The 23356-nt window shown below is 42.3% G+C and overlaps 2 protein-coding genes across 8 annotated transcripts in view; one reads left to right on the forward strand and one right to left on the reverse strand.

Annotated features, from left to right (window-relative positions):
• EGFLAM (EGF like, fibronectin type III and laminin G domains) overlaps window positions 1–10093 on the forward strand; it is a 79781-nt gene extending 69688 nt beyond the window's left edge. For 2 of the 5 annotated variants that reach the window (XM_072922631.1, XM_072922629.1), the window contains exons 18-24: window positions 327–507; window positions 2761–2784; window positions 4886–4964; window positions 5854–5997; window positions 7255–7338; window positions 8409–8512; window positions 9014–10093. In XM_072922631.1, coding sequence (XP_072778732.1) covers window positions 327–507; window positions 2761–2784; window positions 4886–4964; window positions 5854–5997; window positions 7255–7338; window positions 8409–8512; window positions 9014–9168 — 771 coding nt within the window. In that variant the 3' untranslated portion in view covers window positions 9169–10093. The other 3 variants (XM_072922630.1, XR_012053144.1, XM_072922632.1) reach the window with 3 other exon arrangements.
• Window positions 10094–15347: 5254 nt separating this feature from the next.
• LOC100223352 (leukemia inhibitory factor receptor) overlaps window positions 15348–23356 on the reverse strand; it is an 88898-nt gene continuing 80889 nt past the window's right edge. For all 3 annotated transcript variants that reach the window (XM_072922628.1, XM_032744578.3, XM_002195588.7), the window contains exon 20: window positions 15348–22728. In XM_072922628.1, coding sequence (XP_072778729.1) covers window positions 22090–22728 — 639 coding nt within the window. In that variant the 3' untranslated portion in view covers window positions 15348–22089. The remainder of the gene's footprint in view (window positions 22729–23356) is intronic.

Below are 23356 nucleotides of genomic sequence, written 5' to 3' on the forward strand. Positions count from 1 at the left end.
ATGGTTCAGCTACAACCAGTGTTGGACCAGTGTTCAGGCACAGGTCTAGTAAATTCCACCCAGCTTCACCCTTTACAGGGGTTGCCTATGGCTGTTTCACAAGACATAAAAGAGATTAATCTCCAGTGGATCAGGAGGAGCAAAAGTTGGACCTCTGCAACTGAAAAACACACAGTAATAGGGTTTGAGCCAAGTTTTGAGAGTTACATTTCTCTGAAGCTTTTCAGAGGAATCTTCTAACTAGCAGTAGGCTACTCTGGGTTTGGAAGTTTTAACATGGTCTTTGCACACCTTTTTTTTTTTTTTTTTTTTTTTTTACCACACAGATTATCTTGAATGATCGGACAATTGATGTGAAACAGGATTTTACTTTTGGAATCAACCTAGCAAATGCTGCCCATCCCTGTGTGACTTCACCATGCGCAAATGGAGGCACCTGCATTCCCAAGAAGGACAGCTATGAATGTGACTGTCCCCTGGGCTTTGATGGGCAACATTGTCAAAAAGGTAACTATCCAATGTCTGGATATCAACCCAGTGATCTGGAGCTGATCACAAAAATAAGGAAGATTTAGCACCTACAACTGTTGCTGTACACATGCCTTTAAATAGAAACCCTGGAGGCCAGAGCTCCCCTTTCATCTGTGCGCTTTCCATGTATCTAGGGGAGAATTTGTTTTGTAATTTAGGGATGTGGTAACTGTTATCCCAGCACGGGGCTAGGATCCATAGATAGCAACCTGGTATCTGGTTGCTTGTGGTGAGCGGCACAGAATACTTACACTTCATGCACGTCCCTAATTGTGCAGTGCTGTGCCAAGGGGGAATTCCAGCCAGATTCCTCCAGCCAGCAGTTAGGTTACATCCTGAAGCATGAGCATGAATAACCCCTGTAATTTTATCCTCCATACAGCTGACAGCAAACGCTGCTCTCACACACAGAAAGGTCTGCTCCTGTTTTAGGCACTGGCTACTCTGATGGAGATTTCACCATCTTCAGAGATCCTTCCTTGGTAAGGCAAAGGAGACTACCAAGGAGGAAAACTCATCCATGTGCACACTACTCTCTTTTCTTCAGAGCCACTGTAATAGTTCAAACCTTAGACTCAGGAAAAGGATAAGATTGCAAGAAAAGCATTTAAAATCTCCACTTTGGGTTATTCCACTAGATGGAGTCGTTTACCTTCTGTCAAGCTTGATCTTAAAAAATTCCTGAGGGGAAGTTTTGTATTGTCTTCACCTACTGCTTCCTTTCTCACAGTCATAAACTTCAAAGTTAAATGTAGTGATTTTGGTTAAATTGCAATGAATATATTGGTCTTTTCTTTAAAATAGACAATATCTTAGAACAAAAGCATTATAATAAAATGCAATGCAAGAAACCCCCTTGTTGGGGTCTAACTAATGTCATTTACCCTGGCTTTTCTGTAGGGAGGCAGGAGAATTGGGATTTTGACTTTCTAGATATGTGCAGGGTGCTAAATTCCTGACATCAAGATGGTATCTGCAGCAGTACAACACATCTCCAGGGGCAATCATTCTAGGGAGTGCTTTGCAGCCTGAGTGTGTACTGCCTGTCGCTTTGGTGTGCAGTGCTGGGGCCACATCTCCTCACCTCTGCTCAGCTCCTGGCCTGTGCTGAGCCCAGGGAGCAGTATCTGAGCTCATGGTGCCACTTGGCTGGCATGTCCTCCCTTTTCTCACCTCAGTGGGTGTCCAGGATTTCAGACACAGTCTGAAGCACCTTTTGGCTGTGACTTAGCCAGATCCTGGGTGCTGCTTCCTATGTGAATCTAATTTTTATTCATTTTCAAGGGTGTCCAAAAGCATGAACCACCTGGTTTCTGTTCCTGATACCTGTGGCTCCTATTCAGATGCAGCTTAACCTCTTTGCACTTGTGCAGCCTCAGCTGCCACGAAAAATTGAATGGTTTTCTGATAGATGTGCAGAAAGCATGGAATTGCTCCTGAACCTCAGTCTTTGACAGCCTTGATGAAAACCACCTGAAACAGATTACTCAAAATAATCCTTATCTGTGTCTCTGTTGGGGTGTAGATATTGTTAAGGTGAGATGCTCATCTGTGTCCACTTCTGTTTCACAACAGGGTTTTGGTTAGTGCACTCAGAAGGTATGTGAGGTGAAGGTGCTGTCTCCATTCTTCTTGATGGTAGGCTGTTGTAAAAAAACCAAAAAAGCAAAGTGCTTTTGAGGCAGCGCACCTCGTTCTTCAAAATTACACACAACACTTAAAAGCTCAAGTAATGCTGGCATGAGCCATATGAGATATTGATTCATATTGTAATGGATCATTAGCTGAAGATTCAATAGAGTTTTTGCTGGCATTGCTAGGTTTTATATCTTCTGTCCAAGCCTGGGGAGTGCTAAAGGTATTTTTATACTTTAAGATGGAATAGAACAGCAAACACTTGTTTTTTTTCCCTTGGCTAGAGCTGATCCCTGGGTAAAACCTGGTGAGTCACTGAGATTTGACAAGCAGGACTAGAAGAAGGATTTGCTGCTGGTCCCATCTGTCTGTCCCTTTCTGTGTTTTGAGCAGACAAATATAGATACTTGGAGCAAACCAATAATGAAAACAGTATTACCTTCACAGGTGATTGTAGTCACACAAATAGTATGTGGGAGATAACACATTTGCAGAAAAGTGGGCCTGAAATTGGACTAGAGGAGGTTTTTCTGCTTCAGAATAATAAACACAGAATGTCTTTGGTTTTTTTTTTTTTGTGCTGACTCACTGCAGAGTGTGGAAGTTACTGCCTAAACAGTAAGTACTGCAAATTATGTGAAAACTGCTCAGTCATTGTGTCTTTGTCTGGATGCTGTGTTACATTAAGCCTGGAAAGTTTCTGTCATTAAGCCAAAATATTTTCTAAGGTTATATAGTACTTCCTTAAACATTGTGCTATTGATATTTCAAACTGCATTTGCCAAGCTCAGAACAGTGGCAGTAGGGCTGGTCCCAATATTTGCAGAGCAGAGGGCCAGGCACCTGGCTGAGGGTTTTGTGGTGTGACTTCAGGCTACCTTGCAGTCCAGAGCTCACTTCTACTTGGCATGCTCTGGTGCTTGTCTGCTGAATTGTGATGAGCAAAGAATGAAGGCGTGTAGTCCTAGATCTCCTTACTGGATCTGCTCCCTTCCAGCTGCAAAGATCCTGGCTGCATCAAGGGTACTGCTAAAATTTGCTTGTTTTTCTGCAGATTCAGTGAAACAAGCGAAGAGCAGCAGAGCTAAATGCCCATTAAGCTCTCTAGATAAAATCAGAGTACTCTGGCACAGGCAAAGGTTGCGGCATGACATGGGCACCTTCCCCTGCTAAAGGCAAGAGCAGTGGGGCTCTAGGGCAGGATGTGATGGGAGGAAAAGGGGCTCCTTTCATGCTCTGCTGCCATCAGACACTGTCCAGTGCAGGAAGTATCAGACCTGCAGAGGAATATTTGGTCAGTGTAACATAGCTTTTGCAATCTTCCAACGACATTGGCAGACTGCAGGCTGGTCATGGCTTGTGCTGGTTTCTTTAGACACATTAGGCAGCTTTCCTGATTTCACCATGGATGAACACAGTCATTCATCACGATCTAAAATTCTCAGTCTTGGCACCTAGAGCAAAATTTCTCATTGCTGTTGCTGACTGCCAGACGACACCAATTGTTGTATATCTGTGTCACAGTGAGCTCTAAAAGCCCAGCCAGACCCTGTGTTGCATAAAGAGAGCAAGCATCTTTGCCCTGGAAAGCTTGAAATTTATATAGATGCGATTAGCTGTGGATTGAAGGGATTATTCCTCCGTAAGAAAATAGGATGAAGGCATCTATTTTAAGTAATTTATACAATTGGGTTAATGCAGCAGTTAGTTATGGGAAATCAGCAACAAACTGTAGGATGTTCACTCAACAAAAAATTTAGTTTGGGCCAGTGCTCATAGCCTGGTGAAGGGCTCTCTATCAGGGATGTTCCGTGGTTTATGTCACACAGCTGAGTTATTTTGCCAAAGTCTTCTCCATGGGCAGAAGTGCACCAACTCCAATTCTGGCTGCAATGTTTGCAACTGTCCCATCCATACACCACAGAGACTGTCCCTAGAGAAATGCTGTATGGGGGACACAGAAAATGACCCCCAGGATGCTCTGCAGTGTTTAATACAGCAAAGGGCTCCACAGCCTCTGCCATGCAGCCTTTAGCACTGTCCCAGTTGTTTTCAATAGACTGAAGTGATCTGGGACTCTGGACTCTGTAACTCTCTGTTCCCTGGAGATAGCCTGACCCCCACTGCACCCTCATAGGGGTGAGCTGTGAGCAGGCAGCAGCCGCTCAGTGCAGCCACAGACCCTGAAAGAGAAAACAGGGAGCTCACAGGTTGTGTGTGCTGCCTCTCAGCCTCCCTTTGCAGGGTGAGAGGTTCCTAATTTGATCTGCATATGGTGCTCTGTTAGCAGCTGGGGAGGAGTTTCTTAGTCTATAAACAAAGGTGGTTAATGCACAAGCTTTGGCAGGAGGGAGCATTGAACCACATAGAGAACTAAGGAATGTAGAAATGGGGGTAAAGAGAAAATTTGCAATGTTTCCCCAATGCTTCATAATTTTCTGCACTAACGTTTGTGATGGAGCAATATGTTAGGCTCCTGACATGGAGGCTGTAACAGAGGGACTGTCAGCCATTTAAACTCCCTTAACTACTGCCCCTACATTTAGGTAAAATCTGGTGGTGCCTTTTTGCAAAGCAGTGTGGGTTCAGCTCAGTTCTGTACCACTGGTAGGTACCTGCCACTGCAGGAGTAAATCAGTAAAAGAGTCTTGTCTCCTTTTTCCCTTCCATTTCCAAGTCAGCTGACACTCATCTTCATTTTTTTGTATTTACTTCTCAGCTATTACAGAAGCAATTGAAATCCCACAATTTATTGGTCGCAGTTACCTCACATATGATAATCCAGATATCCTGAAAAGGTAATGTATATCCTTTGGACCTAAGTATTCTGTTTCTTAAACGTTGTAATGTCAGGAGCCTTATGTGAGAGAGTGTAGTATATGTACATGTTTTAAGCTGTATTTATAATATTTCTAACTGCATTTTTCCATATTTTTGAATTTCAGGGAATAGTACATTTTAAGAGCATATCCTTGTGGATTAGTTTATTATACTTGAGCATCTTGCAGCCTATCAAGAAATAGCATACCTATGTCTGGCATGGAGAGGGACTGGTTTTTCCCTGAGGGCAAAGAACAGACAGAGACCTTAAGAGACCTTAACTCCTTTCTAACTTCTGCTTTAGCCTAACATTTAGATTCTCAAAGTTACTTTTTTGACTGGTTTGTATCCTAGATCATCCCCACATTCCAGCAAATGTTAGCTTGTTTCAACAAATTCCTCCATCTACCTTCATCTGAGCCACTGAATAGAGAAGGGTTCACCAGCATCCTTACCTGCCATTTGGTACCTCTCACCTACTGGGACTTACTGGTTTGCCCTTGTTATGCTTCTTCCATTGGCTTCTGTGAGGGCAAATCATCTACTAGGCATTCTCTGAATCTGCTTTTTGGGCTGGATTTCACACTAGGCTAGAGGAGAAAAAGGATTTTCTCTTATATGTGTGGAATAACCTGGCAGCTTTTGTATTTGGGATTCTGGAGAGATGAGCTAAATTCCCCTACTCTGAAATTATGGAAATGGGGATTTGAACCAGAATACTTCACAGATCAGCATGTAAATGAGTTGCAGGACAGTAATCCACCAGACCAGCAGAGGCTAAATACTGCATCATCTTTTATGTTTTTGTGAAAGAAAACTGGCACAATTTAGTATTTAACTATTATTGCCTTGTTTTGCATTAAACAGGGTATCAGGAACAAGAACAAATGTGTTCATGAGGTTTAAAACCACAATGAAGGAAGGACTTTTGATGTGGAGGGGAAACAGTCCCATGAGACCTAACAGTGATTTCATCTCTCTAGGCCTTCAGGAGGGAGCGTTAATATTCAGGTAAACTTTCCCTTCCTTTTTTGTGTAACACACAGGGCTCAAAGGAGTTGCTACAACGCATACAGTGCACTTGTCCCTTGGCACAGTGGGAGACACTCTCATCCTCAAAGTTTTGTTCAATGGTGTGTCCCATTTGCTGTCTGGGAGAGGATGTAAGTTGAAGAGGTAATGTGCTGCAAGATTTGCATCACTCCTCCTTCCCAATTTTTCAAACATCAGGGCTTTATTGTGATTTTCTGACAGATTTCTTATGAGGGGATGAATACTCTTGGTAAGCCTATTAAACATGACTATTAAATCTATCTCAGTAGGCAGAGCAGGGTAGGGCTGGCAGGGGTCGAGGACAAACTTTGGTGATGCCAGTGCTCAGTGTGGGCTCACTATTTGCCAGACAGGGCACACAGGAGCAGGGCTTCCACCACCCCAGACCCCCAGATTAAACCCCTGGAGAGGAAACAAATTTAGGGTAACCAGTTTGCTCTGGGCAGCTCACAGTTTAATGTGCTGTTCTTGAGAACCTCACCCTGGCCATGAGTTCATTCCATGTTCAGTCTTTTTTGGAGAGAGTGATGTTGGCTTTAATCCCTCCTGTTTCAGGCTGAAGTCCAGCAGCAGCTAGTTCATCCGGAGCACTCAATAGCTCACTGTGCTGTAGCAGATACGTCTCTTTTGTTAAGGTTGGCCCAAGCTTCAGGGACCCAGAAATTAAGATGCCTGAAGTGTAAACATGATGGGGACATTGTATCTGCTGAGTTTTTTAGTAGAAGAAACCACAAAGAATAAATAATTAGAGTGGTAGCTGAAGCGGCTTCATTTATTAGACTTTGTCTTTCCTAACATCACCGGTCTCAACCTTCCCTATATTTCAGATGGTTCGTAGATCTGTTATAGGTTGCATGCTTATTTACTCTTGTAAAAATTTATTTATTAACCATATTTGCAAATTCCCACTGTGGTCTCCTATTAGGCCAAAGATCTGTAGATCACTGACTTCATAATTCCCTGCTGGCCATGCAGAAGCTCTCTTCTTGTTTCCATGGGAAGGTGGTGATGGTACCCACTCTGACTCAGGGAGTTTTGCCTGCTTGTCCATGAGACTGGCTTTACAAAATAAGAGCACTGCTGCTGGGACTCCAAAGGACTCCACTGATCGCCCCAAAATCTGAGCCAAAAGGGAGTGAGGATGCCTGAGCAACTTGGCAGGCAACGCGTCCTTTCAAGGAAGGCAGTCAACATTTCAATTTTTTTTAATTGTAGCTACAATCTGGGCAGTGGCATTGCTTCCATCATGGTGAACGGCTCTTTCAGTGATGGCCGGTGGCACAGAGTCAAAGCTGTTCGGTAAGTGGGCAGGCTTCATCTGGGGGGCACTTGGAAGCCACCCTGCCATTAAAGATGCTGTTTGGCGTGTCTGGATGCTGGTGGAGTGTGAATCACTGTAGCTCCACACTCACATGTCACTTAGGAGTGGAACTGCTAGCAGCTTGGCTGTTTCAGGATGATGTACACAAAGATTGCTGTGTTTGAGGTGACAGTGCCAATTCGGCACAGCCCAAGGCAGGCTGCCAAATTCATGCAGGGCTGTTCTGGGGTTGTGACAGACATACTACTAAACCCATACCATTTCGGTTAAGAGTATTTTTTCTTTAATGTCTGCGTTTTAAAATTCCCTGGTGAGCATTTTGTGGGCTGGCACAAGCATTGGAGCACAGACAGTGTAAACCTAGTTTTTCTATTTGGAGGAGGTGCAGACATCTTGCAGTGTATATATATCTTATATTTATAACTCATTACCTCATGGGAGGCAACTGTGTCCAGCAGGGAAAGCATACATCTCTCTTCATGAGAGGTTGATTCCATGGAAATCACAGTCAGACATTTAGCACAAATTGTTACCAAATTCATTGAGAATAGGACCCATCAAGTAGCTTTTCTGTTAATACTGTTATTGACCTTATGTAAAATGGCTCTAGTGAGAAACAAAACTGCCTAAAAGTAAGTTTTACCATAGCTTGCCCATTTTTTCCCTTCTATTGAAGCTTCTGCTGTTAACTTTTAACATTACATTTGATTTTTAACAACAGGTCAGAATGTGCTCATCCTTTCTGTCCCCTACCTGTCCAGTTTGATTATTTTCCAGCACTTTCTGCTCTGCAAATGTGTCCTGCATACTTTGCAGGTTTCTTTGCAGGACACTTTGCAGGACAGCTGTAAAAAAAAATCCCAAGACCTGGAAAGTCTGGACAGCCATAGTACACTGTGTCTTTGGGGCTTCCCAGTTCCAAGCCTTCATCATGACCCCAGCTAAACTCTGAGTTGCTCTGGTCTCCTGGCGAGTGGAAAATGCCGCTGCTCCTCCTCCTGTCTGATTGTAGGCTGGATAAACAAGAGTGGTTCGCTTTTTGTTTCAGGGATGGACAGTCTGGCAAAGTAACCGTGGACGATTATGGTGCCAGGACCGGTAAATCCCCTGGGAAGATGAGGCAGTTAAATATCAATGGAGATCTCTATGTAGGTGGGTGCTAACTATTCACATTCAGGACACAGACGCAAGGTCAGCTGCATGGCAGGGCTTTCCAGCTCTGTCCAGCTCCTGGTGGAGGTGCCACACAGCAGCCTCTAGTCTGCCACAGCCTGTTGTATGTGAGGAGGCCTCTCTAAGTGTGATGTGGGAATGGGTATAAGAGGGGACAAGCACTATAGGACACTCATGGTACTCCTGGCATGTACATAGAAACAGCAAGAAGCAGCTTGAAACCTCACACCTGGGCACAAGTTGATTCAGCTCTTACTGATGCTACCATTTCTGGAATAAATAATTAGTATCTTAATTCATTACCTCCTGCTTATCCCCTCCTTAAGTTTCAAGTGCTTAAAAATGTTACTTAAAACAACACAGAGAAACCTGTAAGTTAAAATTCCCTTCTGAGGTGCACTAGGAATGGCATTGCTAGGTGTACAGCTGCCAAGCAGGAGCAGATGCCCATGTTGGTGCTGACAGCTGCCTTTCCCACAGGTGGCATGAAGGAAATTGCCCTGCACACAAACCGGCAGTACCTGCGGGGGCTGGTGGGCTGCATCTCGCACCTCACACTCTCAACTGACTACCACATCTCGCTGGTGGAGGATGCTGCCAACGGGAAGAACATCAACACATGTGGGACCAAGTGACAAGAGAGGAATCCTGGGGCTGAGGACCCGTTGTGTGCTTGTGTGTGTGGCTGAGCAAGAGCAGGCTGACACAGTCCTCTACAGCTGGACCATGTTTGCCATCTGCGAAGGTGACAAAGCCAAAGGGAAACCCAAAACCAAGAAAAACAAAAGGGCATTTTTCCTCTCTCATTCCCTCTCCTTTCCTGTCCAAATGAAACCAAGCATTTTGTGTATGAACCATGCCCTCTACCCCTTAAGTGTTTAGTGAATGCCAACGGTTGTGCATCAGTGCAAATGGCAAAGTGTGGTGTTATAAGTAGCTCAGTGACTGTTTTGTGGTCCTTAGGTTATCTTTTGTAGTATCAGAGAAAGCAATCTTGAAACACCTACAATCATCCCACCCTGCAGTGATGCATTGACTGTGCTGTTCAACAAATAAACCATTGGGCAGCGTATTTCTGGATTCACATGTAGGTCCTGGAACAAGCAGTTCTCCTTGCCACTCTCTGATTTAGCTAAGTTATGTTTCATCCTGTGTAACAGGATAACAGTTACAATAACTGGTTTCAAAATATTGTTGTTTGTTGAGGAGGAAAGTTCTTACAAGTCTACTTTTTTATTACAAGCAACAAAAAAAGAACCAATTTTGTAGAAGTAATTTTATACTTGTCTATTTTTTATAGCAGCAGCAGACCTGCTTACATGGCATCACTTTTAACATCTACATGTACTCTACAATTAGCTCTTTGCACACTTTCCTAAAAATAGAAAAGTGACCTGTGGCTTAATGTCTGTATTATACAGTTTTAATGGGGATATTTGTGAGTTATGACCAGTTTTACATCTGACTCTTTTTGTTCTGTAAATTTTGACAGTTTAAAATTGTACGTTATGAAGCTTTCCTGTCTTAAACAGATTAAAAGATTAGGAAAAAAAGAACAAATACTTGCTACCGTGGCTTTTTTTTTGTTTTTGTTTTTTTTTTTTTTGTTTTTTTTTTTTTTTTTAGAAAAATGAGAAAAGGTATTGCAAGAGACCTTGGAAGGTCACAGTCCTCTTAAAATGTTATGTTTTCTAGGCACTGGACCAGCACTTATGCAACCTTGATTGCCAAAGTGTAATTTAAGCAGGCAGAGTGCTGTTGATACACTGAAAGACTGGTCCAGAATTTCATAACTTGGAGATTTTTCTTCCTTAATTCTTTGTTCAAAGTGGATGAGTGAGCCTGTGAAGGGGCTGGAGGGAGGAAGAGAGACCAACCATGCAGCAAGGCACCCCACAGCCTGCCCCGTGCCTGTGGCAGGGGAGCCACAAACTTCCTCAGGGGCACAGACTCATCTGAATGCCTGTGAGCTGAAAGGACCTGATGTGGTTAAAGCAATGGACGTGAGGAGGTTTCTGCTGCATTTTTACTGTGCCCAGAATCCTCCTGCCCCACTGAGATCTCACACATATTCCCTAGATTAATCCCACCTACAGCAATTCTAGATAATGGTACAGGCAAATTCCTGCTGAGGACACCTCAGCTCCTGTCCTGCATGCTAAAGGGACATCCTGTTCTCTTAGGCTAAAGATACCTTGTAGGTAAGGTAGCAGTGGTCAAAAACAAGTGCAGGCATTTATTAGAAACAGAAAGTAAAAGAAAAATACATGGTGATGCCATCATGTGATGTGCAGCTGTGATCTATCCCCGGTTCAAATGATACTTCAGGAAAAAATTTGTAGAAGACACGGGCAGCTTGCAGAGGAACTGGAGACACTCATGGCTCTTCTCCCAGGAGAAGCGAAGTTTTGTTTGGCTTGGGAGCCCCATGGGGAGGAAGAAACACTCTGTGGCTGGGAAAAAGCAGGACAAAGTATACCAGATCCAAATGTGCCTTTGAAACGAAAGTAAATGGAATTGGATGCCTTGGGGTGTAAAGTGAAAATGTGTTGAGTTTGAAAACGAGTGAAAAGTAAAATTTCTGGAGGCTGAAGATGTTTCTGTCTACTCAGTGTAGCCCCGTGGGAGTGTCTGAGCTTGGGTCGTGTCTGAGCTGCCTGAGAAGGAAAATTCACATCTTATGAGCTTGAGGGGTTTTCCAGATGCTTAATGACCTGTCCTGACCTGGCACAGAGTAGGGGGATTTGACCGGCTCTAGCCCTAATCCTCTGGACATGTGCTAATGTTGATGGGGCTCTACCATGGTCCACAAACAGCATCATCCTCTGCTCTGTCTTATGTGCCGTGCCTTTCCCATCCTTTCCTTTCTGTCGCAGGGTTTGGAGACCAGTTCCAAGACAAACATCTGGTGGGAGAGGTCTCTATTTTAAGATAATTTACTGCAGAATACCGGGTGCTTTGGCACGAGGTGGTGCTTCTCCAAAACAAAAGCAACTCCTCTGAAATGTCGTGTAGGGAGGGGCGTGGGTAGGAAATACCTCTGTTGTTGTGGAAAAAGAAGAGCAGCAAACGGCAGCTGCCCAGATGTTTCCAGCTCTGCTTATCACCACGCGGGAATTCGGGGCTGGCGACATCACCCTGCTGCGATGCGGGCTGAGCACGGGCAGCACAGCTGCGCGGTGCCGGCCGGGCCGGCAGGAGGAGGCGTGAATAGCAGAGATCCTGAGTGGTTTAAATCGTTCAAAAGGATTCTTTCTGCATCTTTTTAAAGACAATCTGAGAAAACGTCCCTCATCTATGTCTCCACTCTTCCTGGTAAAGCTTGGGGATGGGTTTACTAGGAGCTGAGCAGGAGACCGGTACCAGAAAATCAGGAATATCTGACCACATGTCGAGGTTCTGCCCCTCCTGCTCTCTGCCACCCTCCCCATAGACGCTGGGTCAGGGAAGGAGAAAGGAAAGGTGGACAGTGCATGGCAAAGTGATTAGTCATTTTCCCAGGAATTGGCCTGCATGTGCTGCTCGCTGTCTCCAGGAATGTTTATTAGTCACAATCCTCATTGCTTGGGCTGACTCAGATGCAAGGCATGACCCCGGTGCTGAACAGGGTATGTTCCTGCCGGTTGGAGCCCTGTCCCTTTTGCTGCAGTTACTTGTGCAAACCAGCAGAGAAGGTAGCAGCCACAAGAGCTTGTACCTCTCTTTGCAATTTTATCTCCTTCCTTAAACTGCAGTTCTTATTTTTCTTACTACTTTTCCACATTATTCCCAAAATATGTAACATTACACTTAGTAGGGATAAACACCTGCCTTGATGCCAGCTTTGGCGGGCTGAGTCAGGCTTTGCGCTGAGCGCTGGCTGCTGGCCAGAGCTTCTTCCTAGTTGCCCCTCACTCTTCCCAGGGCAAAGTGTGACTTGCTGCTCTCCACTATTCCTCCATCTCCATGGGAACCAGCTACTAGGAATCAGAAGTTAGGTTTAATCTGCTTCATCCTAAAGGAAAATAAGGAAAGAAAGAAAAAGAAAGCAAGTGAAGGCTTTCTAAAGCCAGATGAGACTTAGCAATGCTCCCTATGGTTGGAAAATCCTTGCTGCACTAGTTTGTTATGGGTCAGCCAGGAGCTCATTTCCATCCCCGTCTTCCAGACCCAGGGAGGAAAAACGTGAAGAGCAAGAGGAGCAGGGGGTGCCCGGGTTGGGAAGTTGCCCATTCCCTGGATGGAGTATTATCCTGCAATAACTACCTGGTAAAATTTGCTATTTCATCAGCCAGGCTTTCCTTTTGAGAAAAAGATTTCATTCTGTTTGCACGGCAAATTAAACTGGGTAGAAAATGTACTGTTCCAGCTCTGCATGTTCAGCTCCCTCCACAACAGCATTACCCCTCGAGGGGCAAATCTCACTTTAAAGGACTGGATAGGGTACAGTCGTGGTTTACTCATGGAGAGCAACAGCCATGACCCATCAGATAGATATATCTTTTATCACCATTTTATTTCTTGGGTAGTGGGGAGGTGGGTGGGGGGGTTCCCCTTCCCCAACTCTCTCCCTCTCAATTTTTTCATTGGTTTGAGTCATTGTGGGCACTGCGGAGTCCACAGGGCACCGTGACGTTGTGCCCTTGGTTCTGCACTCAGGCGTTTCACTCATGAATAACAGCCTGGTGCCAGCACCTGTGGTCACTGCAGCTCTGCAGGGTCCTGGCTTTCTGTCCCTGTGGACAAGACTTGCTAATCTGTGAGTGCCCTCTTGTCAAACCCCTTGTGATGGAAACTGCCTGGCAGTGCTGTGACCAACTGCCCTGATTTCTTTTGAATGTCCATTCACTGTCACAGCATTTTTCTTTGTTCATTGTGCGCTAAGACAAAGATGACACTGTTCCTCTTCCCCTGCTCTTTCTTTTTAAATCTTCCCTCAATGTTTCTTCCTAGGAAAACAACTGTGCCAATTCTTTCAACACCATCCCCACAGGCCATGTTTTCCAGCACTTTTTGTTACTGAGATGTATGGAGAAGTGTGGAAGAAATGGAGCTGCGGACCACGGACACCCCATGTTCTATCTCACAAAATAGCAGCTTTCCAACCTAATTTTTTGTTTTGCAGGCTCTCAAATAGCAGCCTACATCATCACTTTTTGTAGGCATGGCAGATTTTTCCTAAATTTTTCTGTCTTTTAAAAACATGGGAGGAGCAGTATCTAATATTTTCTTTACCATTTCACCTGCTTCCATTTTTTTTTTTTCCTCTCTAAAATTTTTAGTTTTGGCGTCAGCAAAGCAGAATTCAAAAATTGAATCATCCATTTATCATTATGTTTAGGCAGCTTTCATTTGAACTGATTGTTTTTCCCAAAACACAGATTTAATACGTAACAAATGTTTCATACAGAGGGACTTTGTGTTGAGAGAAACCTTCTCTGGTTGCAAATCTGAGGGAGCATGTACTTTAATGCTACAGCCAGTGCCACATTGGGAGCAACCAGCACTGGCAGCACAGGGAGATTCAAACAGAAGATAGGGTTGTGTGCTGGAACAAGGCCAGAAAACATGGATGGTCTGACTCCTCTCCACTCTCATTGTGATGGTCATGTATGGGACAGTTCATGGTCCTCTGCTGCTGCTGTTGTGTATCTCCATGATGATTGTATCTAGTCATTCTAGCTGCCCAGGAGCTGTGTTAAATATACAGCCCAACTAGATTAAACTGTTTTTGCTAGACACTGAATGAGCTATATCTGAACACATGCAATATCTTCAGAAGATATTTCAAAGGCATCATCCTGTTAGCTTTTTTAGACCTGAGACACAGATGATGGAGTGAGACCTGTCTGGAACTGTTCCCTGGTGTCACTGCTCTGACCAGAGCATTACCAGGGCTGGAGAGGGCACCTGTGGGTTTCACTTCTGGAACAATTTTAAGCCTTTCCTCATTTCCACAGCTCTAAATGTCTTTTCAGAGCAGTGCTCAGTCCCACTAAAGGTTCTTAACCCCACATCTCCCCAGTGCTTAGCATGCTCCCACACCCTGCCCAGTTGCTGTCACATCAAGCTGCACCAATCTGCTGTTGTGAGGCAAGGAATTGACTCTGACTTTCAAGGATGCCTCCAAAGAGATGGAGAGAGCACAATGCCACTGTGCCATGATGGTTTCATGCGATGTGCTGTGGTGTACCATCTGTCATTACACACTAAGTTTAGGTGTCATTCCCAAGTAAAGGTGCTGTGGGTTAAATGAGCCACAAAATTCTTTGGCTGTCACTAAGACACCAAATGACAAAACATAAATGGCCTCAAACATAAGACCCATGACCATTAGCTCAGTTCCACTAAAACATGCTGAGACAGTGTCCTGTGCCACCCAAACCAAGCCCACAGTGCAAAGCCTGGGCCCCTTCATCTTGCCACTTCATCCCAGCACAGGGATGTCCCCCATGCAGAGTCTGCAGGGGCTGATACCTGCACACCCTCAGCCCAGGTGTGCAGTGCGATCACATATCAAACCGCAGCTGTGTTTGAGCTACAAGCCAAGGAGGACATGGGTAACTGACCTGGACCTTTTCCTATCACTGCATTGTATGCAAGGGCAGGAGAGCTTCAGTGGGCCTTGGAAATGGTAGGGTCTGTTGTGCTGAGGAGCAGCCGCTCAGGGAGTATCTGTTACTCTATCTATCAGGAAGCCAAGGCTGTGCTTGCTAGATTCTGTGGTTATTTACTCTGGCACAAAATTCAAATAACTCTGTTTGTACTGGGACATGAGCAGAATTTAACTCTTAATTAAAAAATAGATGAGAAAACAAATAATAATGAAAACATGTAAGAGTGTAAGAAAATATATTTATTAAATTTCATGGCAATACTATGGCAAAATTGTTAAACACATGCTTACTTTTAGACACTCAAGCAATACAACAGGAGTTACATTAAGCAAGCAAACTAGGTTTAAAATGTATGCAAAGTTGTATCTTAGTATTAGGTTAGTCTTAAATGTCAACTGCCACACTGAAATATTATATCCCCAACATGATCCCATGCTTCCTTTTTTAAGCATGCATTTGTTTAACGGCTTAGCTGATAAATTTTCATAGTGATACACTTTGTTGAATCAGTATTTTACTTGGCATGCTACAGCTTCATTAAAGTGCCTTGTGATGATTTTGCTAAAATCATGAAAGATGTAATTTTTCCACAGCAGATTTGGAAGCTGGAAAATTTCAGTATCATTCAGCAACAAAAATATGCTGAATGACTTGTTAGATTTAGTGCATTATGAAGACTATTTTTTCAGCTCAATCTACTGATTTATTCTAAGAATTAACTTCTATAGATGACTATGTCAAATTGGCAAACAATATTTTCACTAGTATTTAACAAAAGTCCATTAAAATCTTCATAAAAACAGAACATAAAAAAACACCTCTAAGCAAATTATTTATGCTGTAAAAAATATGGTATAAAAAGAGCTAAAAAAAAATTGAACTTATTCACAGTATATGTTTAAAGTTACAGCATTATAGTACAATGTTGTGTGTTTTTTCAGGTGACCTGTATGATTCCACCAGTTCCGATGTTTTGTGTGCCACATCAGGCTCGGAGTTCAAATTGCTGTTACCTTCAAGTAGGATTTCAGATATGATATGATTCAGTTGTCTTCTCTTTTTTGCTATCCCCAGCTTTACAAACTTTTGACATGCTATCAAAACGTAAAATGTTTCCAAAGCTGTTCTTGAACCACAGTTAGAAAACATTGACAGAGTGATGTTCAAGGAGTCTTCTTTTATTGTATTACTACTAAAGGGTATGACCTTTCTATTTTACTTTGCCCTGCTCGAGCTATTAATTTGTAAATTTTTCTTAATCCAAGTAATGAAAAAGTGAAAATTTCAATTTTTGTTTTGTTTCTGGATTAGTTTTACTCACTACTTTTTGCACAACATGAGACCAAGTGAGCTGCAAAGGTATTGAGCCTTCTAGTGGAAGCTGTCCATAAATCTCCACTGAAGCTTGCTTTCAGTCAAAATGCAGATTTGGGACTGTCCTAGAGATTTTGTTAGGTATCACATTGAAAACCAAGAATTTCATCTGCTGTGGTTCACCACAAAGTCACCTGGACAGTGCTGTCACAAGAGGAGGGTGAGACTGGAGAGGGATTAACCCCATCCTCTCATGAAATACCCTGCCATTAGACCAGCTCACCTGAATGGGGATGCTGAGCCCTTGCCCTCCAAAATGCAGAATTCTTCTGGAGGTTTTTTTTTTTTCAGTTGTAAAAGCAGAAGGAATTAACAGATCTCTTTGTGGGGGAGAAGTATTGTCATGCACCCTGGGACAACTTATAAAGTTACAGAAAGCCTGCCAATATCATCTGAGGTTTGTTTGTTCAACATGCAAAAAGGAAACAAACACTGGCTATCCTAGAAACACTGGGGAAAATCCAGACTTATATTAATGGGGGAGGGGAAAGAAAATTGTAGTAGAAGAAACTATTTTACATCTTCAAATGAGATATCTAAGACAGTCTTAAACATAAGAGAATTAAACACTTAAACACTTCCGAATCCTTGTCTAGCATTTGGGGTCTGGGACTGTGTTTCCAGGCTGGTTAAGGAAAAGACAAGGGAAAAAAACCAACAAATACTGCCAACAGCATCTCTGAGCATCATCCACACATGGCATCACTTAAAGTACAGCACCACAATTGCAAAGTGTGTTGGGAGGAGCACAAGACGGCAGGGGCTTTCTCTAGACAAAACTGTCTCAGAAGGTACATAGTCATGTACAGGACTCCAAAAATATCACTTTGGCAATTGCAAACCGACTTCCTCTGCCATATGCACCTAGGCACATGATGATGCAAGCACATGTGTGCATAAAGCATTAGGACTTAGAGTTATAAATATTAAATGTCATTTGCACTGAAGTCTTAATCAAAGTCTGTGGCAGAACAGAAGATGCTATTTACATGGGAAGCTCTTCATAGATTTATGGTACACGGAGCCTTGTTAGCAATCTCATACTCTAAATGTTACATTTTTCTAATATCTGTCAAATTATTTTACTATATTTCTATCTACTTGTAGGGATACAAGTATTCTATTTACAAAGCAGTATTTATTTAAAAACAGAACACACAATTTATCATTGCCTTTTCAGAGTGATGTCTTATCACCTTCTCTCTCCAGTGCACCCAATTGCTTTCAGTTTTGCTCCTATTCATGTCCAACTGAGTGTCCTGGAGGACATGATCACAGGAAACACTACAGCACTAAGCTTTACCCAGCTGAACCTATCAACAACATAAAAAGGTGACTTGAAAATGCCTCTTCAGAGCAGCCTAAAGCTTGAGGTCAGCAGGAGTGTGCTGCTGCCACGTTCCTAACAAAGTAAAGTTCTGGTCCCCCACGTAAACCAAAGATGAAGAAACATGGCACCATCTGCCAATTGTGCCATGACAAACAACACAGTGACTGGCTCCCTTTGGAAATGGTTTACCCATGAAAGCAGCAACTAGAGATAATAAAGATAGCAAATGTCAGTTACCGGGTGCTAGGTCTGCCTATACAGCCACTGCATAGCAGGGGAGGTAATTCGCTGCCTGCCTGTAATATTAGCTTACTATTTTGTTGAATATTAACTAGTAGTTCTGTGAGGTATATCACATGCAGATCTACCATCCCAAAATCTAATACAAGCCTGAGATCCCAGATCTTGTGCATGTCAAAAAACAAATATAATGAATGTGTCAAATAGGAGAGTGCACAATGATACATCAAATGTGACAGATGTTCCACATGTACAGTGAACAGTACAATAATCCATTGCAAAACTTAAATTGTCACATATGACAGGCATGGCTCAAAAATAAAAAGCAGCAGAACCGACTACTTTCTTCAGAGAGCAACTGCTTGGCATTAATACCCTACATCTCCGAACACTGATGCTGGAGGACTGAAGTTAGGCGGGACACAATCCCTTCTGGTCATATCCCTTCTGGAAGTTGTTGGGTTTTGTTTTTTGCTTGGTTCTTTTTACATTTTTTTTTTAAACTGCACTTTTCACTCTTCTAAAAAATAAAGTAAAAAATCCAAAATAACTAAAAATAAACGTTCAATAAAGGATGAGATTTTTCACAAAAGTATGGTAAGGAAATGCTCTTTAAACTTTAGGATTCCTAATATATTTTTCAGGAAAAAACTTGTCCGAAGAGGCTCATCAGGAAGCTAGAAGGCACTAGTACAAAGAATCTGATCCCCTCTGAAGCTTACAACTGTGTTATCAAAGAATTTACAGGCTACAAGAGAGCACCATGCTTTGAAAGAGTATTTGGTTCAAAGACATTCCTAAAGACGCTTCATTGGTTTAACATGGCACTTTGGCTCAGAAATCAAGTCTGTTCCCTGACTGTCCTTGTCATTCATCCCTACTGCTCCACACATCCAGGGATGGCTGATCACAACATTAGCACACCACCTCTTCCTATGCATCTCAATTCACTGCTGAAGATCTGAGATAGGCATTTGAAAGGTAACATTGAATAGGCTCAAAGGAAACCACAGAGGTGAAGCAGCTGAGCTTTCAAGTGCTGGAATGACAACTGCCTACTGGCTCATCAGCATTAAGCAAGAATGATGCTACAGATACTGCATAAGCCTGTGTCTCTCCCACATCTGCCCCACTTTTCTTACTGAAGCAATTGCTGTTAAAAGATCTTTCTGACCAGCACCCTGAAAATCAGAATACCAGGTATATAGTCAAGAATTAAAAACAAAAAGGAAAAAAAGAGAGATTAATATTTAGGTCAGAGAGAGTTTACAACATCAACATTGAGGCACAACATGCATTTTCCTTACCTAATCACTAAGAAATGAAGCAATTTAAAATGCTGTCGTCTTTACTGGATAGGAGGAGCAGCACACTGGGAAACCTGAGTATGTGAAGTTTATGTGTAAATGATTCACCATGTGAACACTGAGAGCGGTCCTAAACTGCTTCCTGTGAGAATTCTGTGTGTTCGCTGCATCTGCCCTGATTTCCAGTCTCCAAATTAAAAATTGCTAGTACTCTCAAACTGCAGTTTGATTTTGTTTCTTGCAATACACAGCCATATGAAAAGCCCAGTTATTCTTCATGGTCAGCTATTCTGCTGCAGAGATTTTCTTTTTTTTTCAGTTGGATTACCATACAATATTGATTGCTCCTCTGCACTGAGAAACCGCTCTATTAAAAAAACCCTAACCACTACTCATACACGTTGTCCATTACATCATCTGCTTTCAATTAAAAGCATATAGCAGCAAAGGCTAAAATTCATCTTAGGAGCTGGACACACTAAGCCAAATCTACACTAGTGAAAAGAAATACTCTTAAAAATAACAATTATGAAAAACAGTTGTTATTATTAAGATTTAGCCTCCTGCCAGCTATCAATCACAAAGGGCTTAACTACTTCCTTTCATGTGTTAGTTTAATGTTCTAAGTAATAGGCTATGACACTTCCCTTGGTCACAAATGGATGTCAGCTCTTTGCACTGCCTTTCTTTCCACCTGCAGCCTTGCTAATTCAAAGACTCAAAAAATGAATCCTATGTGCACTTTCTGTTCTTTCAGAGACACCTTGCACTCTTGCCAGACCTGCAGATTAATCTGTCCTTCACTTCTTCACAGTTCACTCTTCAGAGAGGCACACACAGGAAGTATGTTACCCTATGCTAACACTTTAGTGCTTTGCCTTTTTGTCGGTTTTGAAACATCTCTATACTTTTGTTCTATGGAGATGGCAGAGACATGTCAGCCTCTGAAACTGAACCACGCATTGCTGTGATTATGTTTAACCTTATGCTTGGTTTTATTTTGATGTCCAGATCATGTGGTTTGGAGACCAAATGTCTTTCAAGTCATCCTCCTAGTCTACTCTCACACCTTTACAACTAGCAGCCGAGCCAATTCAGTCTCCTATCTGTTTTGTTTAGAAAACCATTCTCATGTCTTATTTATTAAAAAAACCCAAAAACCAACCAAACAACAATCCAAACCCCAAACAAAGCACAGTAGCTAAGGAGATGGACATTAAAAAAAACCTGTTAGAACTTCATGGAGACTCTTTCTGATCAAGGTCTTTTAACATCTGATGCCTCCCCACTGTTTTACAGCAAGAAACAGGTAAATGTCTCAAACATTTATCCTGTAAGCTAGTGAAATTCATGTATGCCACAGCCTGAAATTTACACAGTGAAATGTTACAGTTACAGTTATTTAGAGATGCACATGGGAAAACAAACATTTTAAAAGACGATTGTTCTAAACACTCCTTTAAGCACACAGATGTACATAATTTAAGCTTTCTTTGCATCACATATCTGGTAAAGGAGAGGTAGAATTAGTGGCACTAAAACCTCCCTGGGTTTCTCCCTGCCACTAGAGAATTCCTACCTTGTACCCCCAGGTAGGATTTCTATAGAAGGTCCTGTTGGGTTGACACCTAAGATCAAAGATCAGCCAGGCAGCAGGTAATACAAAGCTAATACAATAAAGACCATCCAAAAAGCAATTTCTCCTCAAGGACTTAGTCCTACTACCTCTAATTTCATGTGCCAAACTGCATCAGCAGCTAAGGTAAGTAGACAGATTTCCCCATGGCTTACATTACTGCATAGTGCAAAGACTGCTGAACACTGAAGGTGAATGGACTACAGTACCACTTCAAAGCAGGCGATCTGGAGCAGAAGCTATGAAATACAAAATGTATTAGTGCAATACATTAGGAAAGATTAACTAACGAAAAGATAGAAAAAATATAGAGCATTATAAGTTTTTGTTTTTTTTTTTAAAGGATGTTTTAAACTTTATGCAGTTCTTGTTGAGGTTTCAATCAGTGTTACAGTTCTTTTCCCCAAGTTTGTACCCCTGAGTCAAACATTGAATAAAGATTGTACAGTAGGTACAGAAATTAGTGTCTAGTTAAAAAGCAACAGATTTGAATGGCCATTGCTTTCTAAGTGTAAAACAGTGACAATAACCTTCCATACAGGAAAAGAAAAAAAATAGCACTTTGTTTATAACTAGGTAAAAGATCTCAACAGTTTCCCACCACATTGTTTCCATGTCTTAGGCTGAGATTTGCTATAAATTAAACCTTCAGTAAGGAAATCTGTTGGTACTGCATCATTTGAGTCTGCATGGTTGAGAACAAGTACAATAGAGCAAAGCAATCTTTCCAAGTTATAAATTGCATGAGTCCACAGTTATCTTGGAGCACTGTGTGAAGGTAGGCATAGTTCTTTGACTATAATTTAAAATTGTAAATCCAAAACCCCTTACATCCAATATATTTTACTAGAGTAATAACTAAATTGCTATAATTTTGGCCTCTCAGCCTCTATTACAATGGAATATTAACACTTTGACTAACTTACACATGGTAACATTCAGCTCACTAGCACTTCTGCTGACTGTCTCCAAGAATAATTCATGCCTTTTGCACTTTTTTTCTTCCTTTCTTTACAATATCAGGAATAAAAGCTTATTCAGAAGGCAGGTTTACGTGCAATGAGGACTCACTGTTAATCATTCAGTTTGTTCTGAAAAAAGTGTGTGAAGGACCACCCTGTGTTAATGGGTTTAGAAGAGTCTTCATCCTCTTTTGGGGGAAGCAGAAACTGTCGTGAATTAATTGAACATGGGCTACCAAAAGATGCATTTTCATTGTTGCTTTCAACTGATCCAGGAGAGTCTGGAGTGCCCATGTTCCAGGTGTTTGTGTTTGCTTGAGGTCTGTAACCTGCAGTTTTATCCAATTCTTCCTCCACAGGTGAATGACCCTCTATTTTCAGAGCGCTGATAGGCAGCTGCATTTGTGGCTTATAGCCTGCTGTAGTCACTAAGCCTGTTTCTGGCTCCTCCTCTGGTTTAATTTGAGGTTGATACATTGACTGAATGTCAATGTAAACCACCTGAGATGACCCCCCAGGTTCATCCATAGGGGAATTTGAGATTTCCTCTTCAATGATAGGGGGGCAGTAGGAGACAACAACGTGGTTCTCCATTTCTGAGTCAGAACCATCTTCAGGCACAGCGGTTTCTGCTGCTGGGGACATAATCTCTGTGTCTTCAATCTTAGGAGCTGTAGATTGTGTTTCCACCACTTCAACACTGTTGGGGGTGCATGGGTTCATTTCCAGTGTTTTAAGTGTCTTATTCCCCTGAAATGAGAAAAAAGAGAAGCTAAAAGATCTGGAAAACCTGAAAACAACAAGTTGCTGAAATTACAGCAGTTCGGTGGCTTGTGGATTGTACTCATCCCATGGCAATTAGTACAATACATTAAAAAAGAAAAAAAAGTGTTTATAATTTTCTGGCTCACATTCCTGTTAATGTTAGAAGTACTTTATGCAAATTAAAGAGGCTTGAGATCTTGCAGTAAGTGTTTGAGGACTCTCTCCAAATCTTGTCTTTGTATAAGCCATACCCGACGGCTGTTTAAATATTATGCCCATCTCCCAACTAATGTATCTACCAGGACAATGGGATACGGCTGATCTCCATACTTTCTGCTTCTTCTAACACCTTGACAAATTCGAGTGTGTTACTCCTGTATTCTTATCAGGTACTGACACTTCTCATTAGCTGGAAGAAAAGAAATGCAACAGTCCTTTCCTAGTTCAAACACTGCAAGTAACTACATTAACAACAACAAAGCTCTAGATAGCACCTGACAAAAGTTACTCAGTAAATTGGCTTGTTTCCCCCTTCCACAGAGTTTTTTTTCCCTACAACTGGAACAGATGAGTCAGTTTGCAAAAGAATTCTTTAACTGGTTTTATCTTTCAG

Source organism: Taeniopygia guttata, chromosome Z (genome assembly GCF_048771995.1).
Source record: "Taeniopygia guttata chromosome Z, bTaeGut7.mat, whole genome shotgun sequence".
NCBI lineage: Eukaryota > Metazoa > Chordata > Aves > Passeriformes > Estrildidae > Taeniopygia > Taeniopygia guttata.